The following is a 10,262-nucleotide window of genomic DNA, read 5'->3' on the forward strand; positions in this document are numbered from 1 at the left end:
TATTAATGTGGTGGTGTTTCATTTCTATGATCTCGCATTACAGTGTGCCATTAATTATTCCAGCTACAGTAAATCATTTCGTATCAATGATTTTGGTTGAAAATTGACTAAAATGTAATGAACCAAAGTTGTCTAAAAATTGAACCAAGCCAAACGAATGAAAATAATTACCATCTAAGATTATTACATGACCACCAAACAATTGTAGATGAGAGGCTATATCTTTTGTTATTAGTTTACCATCTGCATATGCAAGTTCAATTCATCTAGCAACTGATGCATGCCTTCCTTATCATCTAGAGAGGTAGACCCTGAAAAGAACCGATAAATAGAGCCGGATAATTCAACACAGCTCTCTCCGCCCTTCTTCTTCAAGCCACCGTCTCTCATTACTCTCCTCACTTTCGCAGCTTTCTCCCACATTCCAGCATCAGCATACATGTTTGCAACCATCACAAAATTTCCACTTCTCCTCGGCTCTTGTTCAAGCAACCTCTTTCTCACCATATCTGCAACTCCAGTACTATCCTTCACATCGTGAACACTGCAAGCACTGAGCAACGTCCTCCACACGATAGAATCAGGTTGAAAAGGCATGCGTATTATAAAATTATAAGCCTCTAGAAGCCCGCCAGCACGACCTAATATATCAACCATCGCACCGTAGTGTACCATCATTGGTTTGATTCCATGCACATGTTCCATTTCATGGAAATACCGAAATCCATCTTTTACCAAACCAGCATGGCTACACGCACAAAGAACGCCAAGAAACGTGACGGAATTAGGCTGTACGGAAGAGCTCTTCATCATCTCAAGGAAAAGTTGAAGACTCTCTTCCGCGAAACCATGTTGAGCTAACCCCAAAATCATGGCACTCCATGTCCACACATTTCTCTCCTTCATCTTGTCAAATACTACCTTAGCATAACCAACAGCTCCACTTTTTGCATACATATCAACAAGGGCAGTGCCCAATTGATAATTCAACACCAATCCTCTCCCAATCACTTGAGAATGAACCCATCTACCTAAACTCAAGTTTCCCATTTCAGTACAAACCGCAAGCATAAGCACCATCGTGGTCTCATCGGGCACAAAACCAGAATCACCCATTTTCAAAAAATACCCAATTGCCTCTCCCAATTTTAAACTCACAACACAGCTAGTAATCACCGCATTCCACGAAACAACAGCTCTATCAGACATTTCATCGAACACCTTACAAGCATCTAAAATCTTCTTGCACGAACCATAAAAATTAATCAGATTGTTATTAACATACAAATCAGAATCTAGCCCATACTTAACAACATCGCAATGAACTTGTTTCCCTTCTTTAATCGCAGAACACTCAGCGCACGCTTTGAGAAGAAAGGGGAAGGTAAGGTTATTGGGTCGAATCCCCTGTTTTCGCATTTTACAGAAGATAAAAATGGCATCTCTCGGGGTGTTACTAGAAGCATAGCCTCTAATTATGATGTTCCAAGCAGAAGGTGGGAGTGGATTTGTAGAGTAATTAAGAAGGGACTGGGCATAGGTCAATTTTTTTGAAGATGATAATGAAGAGAGTTTAATGAGTTGGGTGGTGGGAAAGCTATCTTGGTGGAGACCGGAGACTAGAATTTGGGCATGGATTTGATAAAGATGTTTGATTGATGAACAAAAATTGAGAAGTGTAAGGCATTGGTGTTTTATGGAGAGGAAATTTGAATTGCTGTTTGTGGAATTTGGAGGGAAAATTGGAGAGGTAATTAGGATTGATAACCGAACCATTCATTGGGCTTGTGGGTGCAAAATGTGAATTGCGGGTGTTTAGTCGCACACTCGCCTACACTAGCTAACTTTTTCAAGAATTGCGGGTTAATTTCAAAAAAAAATCACGACCTTCTATTAGCGCATGAATGTATGTGCCGTCAATGAAAATAGAAATTCACTTTTATAGTTTGATGTATAACAATTAAATTTCTGCATTTTATTTTAGTCTAATATCTTAAAAAACCCCGACCTTTTAGCCCTTTTCAATCATACCATGACGTTGAAAATTTGTCAATTTTACCCTATTTTACATTTTTGTGTTTCAATTGTACCCTGAAAAATTAAATTAACGTCTTTTTCGTTTGCAAATTTGTTTAAAACATTCTCCATGTCTAGCATATATTAATTGTACGTTTTTAAAATTTATTTAAATTTAGTTAAATTAATTAAAATTTAAGTTAGTGTTAATATGACTATGGGTTTTAGTTAATTTTTAAAAATAAAGGACTTATTTGTACTTTTTTGAATAAAAAAGAATTTAATTTCATGTTTAAACTTAGTTAATTGAATGATTTCATCATTTAAGTTAAAAAATTAACAAAAATTAAAAAAATTGGGGTACAATTGAAAACAGAAAATTTAAAAGTGGGTAAAATTGACAAATTTTCAACGTCGGGGTGAATTGAAAAAAAAATTAAAGGTGAGGGTTTTTTGGGTGATTAAGTCTTTTATTTTTATACAAATGAGGTTTTTATATTATTTTTTATAAAAATGAGATTATAATTTAATTTTGTAGAAATAAAAATTGAATTTTTTTTCAGAACAAAAATTTCTTGTTGCATGCTATGTAGCAGGTTAAGAAGCTGTTATGTCTTGTTCAAATACATTTTCATTATTTGGATAATTAACCAATTTGATACTAGTATTTGTTTTAGCTTATCTCATGCGAAAAATTCTTATCTAGTCCCGGTTTATGAATTTTCCATACACCTATCCAATGAAGTGTTAGAAAATCTAATATAATATTCTCTCTTTTCTCATTATTTTTTCTTTCTTTTCATTTCTTTCATTAATTTTTTATGGACCGGATCTAAGTAAAAACTTCCTATCTCATGCTATGTCAACAAGTTTATCAAACTAATATGAGATAAAATTGATAATTAACCGGTATATCAAACCGGTGACGACGCATTTCACATCCTTCGAATTAGGAGTTGCTCATGCTATCCAATAATTGTTACAAATTTTAAAGATCTGAGATAAAATTGTTAGGCAGGATGGGCACAAGTTAGGCAGGATGGATTTGAGCAAAAAAAAAGTTAGGCAGGATGGACAATTTATTTAATCAATATGTCTCGTTTTGAAAATGTTTCAAACACACATTTCAAATACAATTGATTCAGTTCACTGAATTTAATTACAATTAAAATAAAAAAGATTCAAAAAATTTTATAAATAACAATATTTAAAAATTAATCAAAACTAATAAAAGTAATTAAAATTAATTTATTTAGGATCCTTACGCCTAGTTTAAAACAACAACAAAGAAAGTAACAAATATTATAAACTAGAAAAATTTCGAAGGCAATAAATTTTTACGGCGTGGAGGATGTAATTTTTAAAAAAACACATAAAAAAAAGTTGGTGTAGTGTACAATGCTATATGTTTGGCATGGCAAGGAAACCGGCCATTTGTGTGCAAATTGTGGCCCACTAAAGCTCATAAATAATTTACAAAAACTTTGATTTTGCAAGCATTGAAAACAACCGCCATTTGGCGTAGAATTCAAGTGTTCCTTTAAACTTCCATAGACACTCACAAATTACATTTTTTATTTTCTCTCAATCTTGCTCTCTTTCAGGTCAGTTTCTGCATTATCATTTTGTTACTTGTAGTTACTATCAAATTTGTATGTTCATATTCATGATTATCAGCATTTTATTCTGCTTACTTTGTAGTACTTGATTTATCTGCTTAATTTTTTTGTCCATTTGGTTTGTTAGCTTGCTTTTTAATCTACCAATGCAATTGTTTTTGTTTTCAGTCACTGATTTCTAGACATTGCTATTTAGGGATGTAAATAGTTGGGAGTGAAGAAATAATGAAGAAATGGGTATGGGTTGTTCCCATTGGGTCCTTTCTTATGCTGTTAATTTTGAGAGAAATTCTGATGAGAAACCTTCCTAGGGAGAGTAGTTCGTTGCAGAGTCCCGTAATTCCTGTTAATTTGTCTAATCCTCTTCAATGGGTTGATGCTGGAGCTCCACCTTCGTTTCGTAGCCCGGAATCTGCTAGTCGAGTAATTTCTTCTGAAGGGATGTTGTCTAGTCTTTTTGTAGATAGGAACTTTTCTAATCAAGTGCAGAGTTCGTTACTAACCTGGAATTTTATGAGATACTTTCTCAACTATTCTCGCCCTTTACCTAATGGAATGAGTGCAATTAAGGAAGCTCAACTGGCATGGGAAACTCTTATGGATAACGGGGAGCAAGATGGCGGTAACGAGAGTTTGCATAAGGATGTGAAAGAGAAGCAATGTCCTTATTTTGTCAATATAATGAATGCAACAGAATTTGGGGATAATGGTTATAAGCTAAGGATACCTTGTGGCCTTATTCAAGGCTCTACAATAACCATAATTGGCACTCCCGGTGGTCTGCTTGGTGATTTTCGGATTGATTTATCAGGGGATCAATTACCAGGAGAGCAAGAGCCTCCTATTTTATTACACTATAATGTTAGAATTCTAGGCGATAAGATTACTAAAGATCCGGTGATTGTTCAGAATACATGGACAGCTGCTCATGATTGGGGTACAGAAGTGCGGTGCCCTCCTAGTGATGACAAGAAAGGTATATTGGTACTTTTCCAATTTGTTTTTTGTTCTTATGGAAAGTTTTTTAGACTAGAGAAATGTGTATTGCGTAGTTAGTTTAGAAGTATTTTAGTTGGTGAATGGTATGCTTTTCCTAATCTCAAGATATTGTTGTGGAGCAAGGCTAGCATCATAGTACTAATGCTGTGAGCTTTCTTTATTTGATACTGAACAGTTGATGAGTTGAGCCAGTGCGACAAAATGGTGGGCAAAGATGATGGCCAGAATTTTGCTGCAGGTAGATCATCAGATAATTCTTCATCAATGTCCAGGAGCGCAACTGGAGCTAGACAGCATTTTCCTTTTAAGAAAGGATATTTATCTGTTATGACTCTTAGGATGGGAGAAGAAGGGATTCAGATGACAGTTGATGGAAAACACATAACTTCTTTTGCTTGCCGCGAAGTATTTCTCTTGTTTCTAACTGAATTAGTATTTATTACATTTGGTAGATATATATGTCTTAAATTTTCCCTTCTTCTATTGGTGGGTTGATGTTCTCAGAATTTGGAGCCATGGCTTGTTAGTGAAGTAAGGATATCTGGAGACTTGAAATTAGTTTCTGTCTTGGCCAGTGGCTTGCCATCATCTGAGGAATCAGAGCATATTGTTGATTTAGAGTCGCTAAAATCAGCTCAATTTTTACCACACCATCCATTGGATCTCTTCATAGGTGTCTTTTCTACAGCCAACAATTTCGAGCGCAGGATGGCTGTTCGTAGAACATGGATGCAGTATCCTGCTGTGAAGACTGGAGAAGTTGCAGTGCGCTTTTTCGTTGGACTGGTGAGTTCCATTTATATGTTAAAAATTGTTGGGATGCATATATCAAATTGCTTCCCCTGCTGAAATGCATTATCTGCCTTGTATTGCACAGTTCTCTTTTGCAGAATTATTAGGCTTAATTTCTTGTTTAGTCTATATCTGAAAAGTCAATGTGTTGGATCAAGCGCTTACAGCTAGGCCAAAAGCTACAACTGTTAGTCAGGGCACAACTCTTTCTACTTAACATGTATTCAGCCCAAGCGCTGTAATTTGAATGTGACTTGGCCCCAACTTGGCCTCCGCCACATAACAATTGCTGCCACTTACCTGACCAACATCATGAAATCAAACTCTATTACTCAACCCACTGAAACAACATATGCTTTCTAAAATTTGCAGCACAAAAACCAGATGGTAAATGAGCAACTCTGGGATGAACTGAAGACATATGGAGACATTCAGCTGATGCCTTTCGTTGACTATTACAGTCTGATAACCTGGAAAACTGTAGCAATCTGTACTTTTGGGGTAAGTCATAATGTAATGTGGAAGCAGGAAAAGGCTTTTTTTGTTGTCTCATTATCTTTCTTTGACAGTCAGAAGTTATCTCGGCCAAGAATGTTATGAAAACAGATGATGATGCATTTGTTCGAGTGGATGAAGTGATTGCTTCACTGAAAAGAACGAATGTGAGTCATGGACTTCTATATGGTCTGATCAACTACAATGCCCAACCTCATCGGGATCTTTCCAGTAAATGGTATATCAGCCCTGAGGTAACTTTCTGTGCAACATCCATTGATTGTATTACATGGATTTAATATAATAGGCATACCGTGGTTGACATGATAAATGATGATGCCTGAATTCTAAGTCAGTAGTAATCATTTGTCCTGCTGCAGTTCAGCATAAAATTTTGTCAAGGCTGTTGCTTGTTACTATTACCAAGTTTTAAGTAAAATCAAATGATTCTTGCATAGCTTCCATCTTGAGAAGATATAGTGGAGAAAAAACTAGTACTGCAATTTGGTTGAGCAGCCAGATGAAATAATGTCAGGCCTAACAGTGGTATACAGTATACTTGGAGCAATGTAACTACGTCCAATCTGGGCTATTTAGCCTGACATAGTTGCTATGGTCTTCTGGCTTGGTCAATTTAGATTTGGGTTAAAAAATGTCAAAAGTTACTCTTCTTGCTCACTTTTGTTACTAATTTTAAACTATGGTATTACTATTTTTTTTTTTGATATGAATGATGAGGTTTGAGATTTTGTTGTCTCTCTAACTGGTCTACTTTGTGTGGTGAAGGAATGGCCTGAGAGTTCCTATCCACCTTGGGCACATGGCCCTGGCTATGTGGTATCATATGACATAGCAAAAGCTGTTTACAAGAAGCACAAAAAGGGTCAATTAAAGGTATAGTTTCATGGTTTTATTTTGCGATCCAACTCTCCTTAAGTCCTTGTACGTGTTGCAATGGCCAATTTAGCTAGCAACTTCAGTGAACATAAGTTTTGTGCATAGATCTCAAGTTGTCTATGCGGTGTATTAATGGACATATTCAGATGAATCACTTTCAACTGCTAGTTCTCCATGTAGTTTGTTTCCTTCTTGAGTTAATTGGTAGCAGATAAGCAGGGGCATGCAATAGCCGAATTGCACCCCGACCTATAAATTCTTAGCTATTATTCATGCTTACTTGGTCAGTAGGTGGACCTAACGTGTTTTAGTTATCCGATAATAATAACAGTAATTATGCTTGATGTGTGCAGATGTTTAAACTGGAGGATGTAGCAATGGGAATGTGGATAGCAGAGATGCAGAAAGAGGGTTTGCAAGTTAGTTATGTAAACGACAATCGAGTTTGTATCGAAGGGTGCAAGAATGGGTATGTTGTTGCTCACTACCAAAGCCCCAGAGAGATGCTCTGCCTATGGAAGAATCTACAAGATGGTAGTAAACCTGGTTGCTGTTCAGGTAAATGAGCAGGTCTCCTTGGCTTAGGTGCAGTTTTGCAGGCAAATAGGTAGATTGGATCATGAAGTAGTACATAAGCATACATAATGAGTGAGCCTTAGTATATGAAATTCATACATAGTGTATACCATATGTGCGCGGAAACTTTATTGAGTCCCATGTTTCGGTTTCGGTGTCTTGTTTCCGTTTTCGGAAATACTTTTGACACTCCCAAACTTTAGATTATAACCTATTTTTGTAAATATGTCCTTTTGGCATTTGTCGTTTCAGCATTTTCCGTTTCCGTGCAACATATTTCGTTAGAGGAGCTGGGAAAGAAAATAGGATAGAATTCATAGCAAAAAGTATAGCATTGAATCTTGCTTATTGTATTCATTCATTTTTATATACTAGTTTCGTATTACGTGCTATGCACGTGTCTCGTAACGTAACTCGTCAATGTACATATTAATAATTTTTTTATAATTATATCAATTTTTTATTTATAATTAATATTAAATTAGTTAAGAATTTTTGTAAAAGTAAATATAATATATTCGGCTATTAAATTTTTTTCCATACTGAATTTATTCTTATTTTGATTTTATAATAATCATAATTAAATAATTAACTTAATTTTATTAATAATATCTTTAAAAATAATAAGATATAAATTTAAATAATAATATCTTGACCAAATACAGTATTTTAATTTTTTAGTTAAATCAAACTAAAAGATAGGCATTCCTACTAATTTGGAAACAATTTAGTTATTTTTTACATACTAAAAAACTAAATTGGAGATAATTTAGCTACCTATTCTAATTAGGATTTTAATTACAATAGTGATTAATTAAATAATTAATTAGTTAATAACTATAAAACTTTTATTTAATAATAAACTGAAAAGGATTATTCGGTAAATTTGCCTGTTCCCCTCCCATCCGTGCTTTTATATATAGTATAAATATAGATATAGATGAAATTGTTAGTGGCACATATTATTGATATATATACACTAATTCTTTTTACTGAGAGTATACAAACAATTTTTTTTTTTAGAATATACAAATAAATTTAGAAGAGCAAATTACTACTCTTTCATCATACAATCATGCATAAATGTGTAGGGTCTATTTCTTTGTGTAAAGCCTAGCCGTCTCTCTTTTTTAAAAAATCTCTCAAACCCTAGTAAGTTTTCTACTTTTGTTCATTTGGGGGTGATTTTTGGTCATTTTTGGCCAAAAATCACCTCCCCAATCTCTCAAATTTAGTTTTTTTCATAGTTTTTATCTTTAGTTTTTGAATAAAGTTTCTTTATTGACCAATTTTGGTCTAGATCTAGAAATTATTTTCTATCATAGTATTTTAATTGAGATTAAATCTAATCTAATCGAAATTAAGAGTAGTTTTTTTCATCTTTCGAGATGAAATTGTTTTTTGCGATGCAAACGACTTGGATATCTGAAACAATTATAGGCAGTATCTTTCGACGGATTTCATCAAGTATATGTATGTTTTGCGTCAATATCGATGTTATTTTTAATCTTCAAGAGAACAGATGTATCACAGAAGATGTGATCAGTCGTGTATTCGAAGTTAGACTTCCTTAGATCGTTCAATAAATCTAGATTTTATTATTAGATCTAGTTTTAGTCTACAAATTTGGGTGACCCTTATTGGTTAGTTTAGCCCTAGTCGATGACTGTATTTTTACAGCTCTCATCATCTTTTCTAGAATAGTTGACTCAGTATGTTGAGAAACCGTTCATGTAATTTTCGTTATTATTAATGAAAATTTTAGTCTTTGTTAAAAAAAAATGTCAGTTTAGCCAGATATATTTTGTTTATGAATTCTAAAGTTTTTGTATCCAAATAGGAGTGAAATATTATAATAATACGTCATCCTATATGACGTTATTATAAAAAAATATAATAATATACGAGAGATTCTTAGGTAGACTCAGTCTACCACGTCATCTGTGGACTAACCTATCATATTATGACACGTCATTAAAATAATGGCACTATCGTAATTTTGTTTATTACTTATTTACACTTTTAAATAGTAAATTACGATAATGCCATTATTTTAATGACGTGTCATAATGTGATAGGTTTAGTCCACGGATGACGTGGTGGACTGAATCTACCTAATAATTTCTCATAATATACATTGAATTTCCTTAACTAGCGTTAGTCCAAATATGAAGTTTCCTAGAAACTAAGTAGTAGTATATTTAGAAATAGAAAAAATCAATCACAGAAATAAAATAGAAGATTAAATATTTATACATTTAATTAGTTGGGTTGATAACGGTCTGGATAAATGGTTAGGTGGTTAGTTAAGGGGGCGATGAGGTAGTATAGTCATTGACTTAACTGATGATTATTCACTAACTAGTCGTATACCCGCGCAATTGCGCGGAATCAATAAACTATTATTATTATTTTCATGATATTTTATAATAATACGTTTATATATTAGATTTATTTAAATTAAATTAAAAAATATCTCAGATATAATTTTAAATTTTCATAGTATGATCAATAATTATTAGTTTACTGATATTAATAATACAAATATTATTATTTACAATTTGATACAATAAAGCTACTATAATTTGCATAAAAATAATAAAGATAAAATCCCTTAATTTAATATATTTTATATGTTTTTACTTAAATATAAAATATAATTGTTTCAGATAAAAGCCTACTTAAATCAGAATCAATGAGAGTTGGTTCGCTAATTTATGATCATTTTGTATTGCTATTTTTTATTCATCATAATGTTTATTGATGGTTTGCATATTCATTCATGAATACTAAAAAATAAAAACAAATAAAACACAATACAATAGTTAATAAAATAAATATATCTGGAAAAATGAACTACTAATTTTT

The 10,262-nt window shown here is 33.2% G+C and overlaps 2 protein-coding genes across 3 annotated transcripts; one reads left to right on the top strand and one right to left on the bottom strand.

The window, feature by feature from the left end:
• Positions 1-115: 115 nt before the first annotated feature.
• On the bottom strand, positions 116-1,872 carry LOC126676309 (pentatricopeptide repeat-containing protein At2g36730). The gene has a single exon (XM_050370486.2). It carries the CDS (start codon positions 1,774-1,776, stop codon positions 232-234), a length of 1,545 nt encoding a protein of 514 aa, XP_050226443.1. The 5' UTR covers positions 1,777-1,872; the 3' UTR covers positions 116-231.
• A 1,602-nt stretch (positions 1,873-3,474) lies between these two features.
• LOC126676157 (beta-1,3-galactosyltransferase GALT1-like) lies at positions 3,475-7,620 on the top strand. 2 transcript variants are annotated; one of them, XM_050370305.2, is made up of 8 exons: positions 3,475-3,620; positions 3,804-4,611; positions 4,810-5,039; positions 5,139-5,420; positions 5,799-5,927; positions 5,996-6,175; positions 6,708-6,815; positions 7,172-7,620. In XM_050370305.2, exons 2-8 carry the CDS (start codon positions 3,861-3,863, stop codon positions 7,382-7,384), a joined length of 1,893 nt encoding a protein of 630 aa, XP_050226262.1. In that variant the 5' UTR covers positions 3,475-3,620; positions 3,804-3,860; the 3' UTR covers positions 7,385-7,620. The 2 variants fall into 2 exon arrangements, with proteins under 2 accessions (XP_050226262.1, XP_050226263.1); XM_050370306.2 differs by having other exon boundaries at positions 3,832-4,611.
• Positions 7,621-10,262: the final 2,642 nt, after the last annotated feature.

The sequence above is a fragment of the Mercurialis annua genome, linkage group LG4, assembly GCF_937616625.2.
Source record: "Mercurialis annua linkage group LG4, ddMerAnnu1.2, whole genome shotgun sequence".
NCBI classification, from domain to species: Eukaryota; Viridiplantae; Streptophyta; class Magnoliopsida; order Malpighiales; family Euphorbiaceae; genus Mercurialis; species Mercurialis annua.

Excerpts from the sequence above, each read along its gene's own strand:
- LOC126676309 (XM_050370486.2), bottom strand. The coding sequence starts at position 1,776 with ATGGTTCGGTTATCAATCCTAATTACCTCTCCAATTTTCCCTCCAAAT.
- LOC126676157 (XM_050370305.2), top strand. The coding sequence starts at position 3,861 with ATGAAGAAATGGGTATGGGTTGTTCCCATTGGGTCCTTTCTTATGCTG. Across the intron at positions 4,612-4,809 it reads TCCTAGTGATGACAAGAAAG|TTGATGAGTTGAGCCAGTGC; the intron begins GTATATTGGTAC and ends GATACTGAACAG. Across the intron at positions 5,928-5,995 it reads TAGCAATCTGTACTTTTGGG|TCAGAAGTTATCTCGGCCAA; the intron begins GTAAGTCATAAT and ends TTTCTTTGACAG.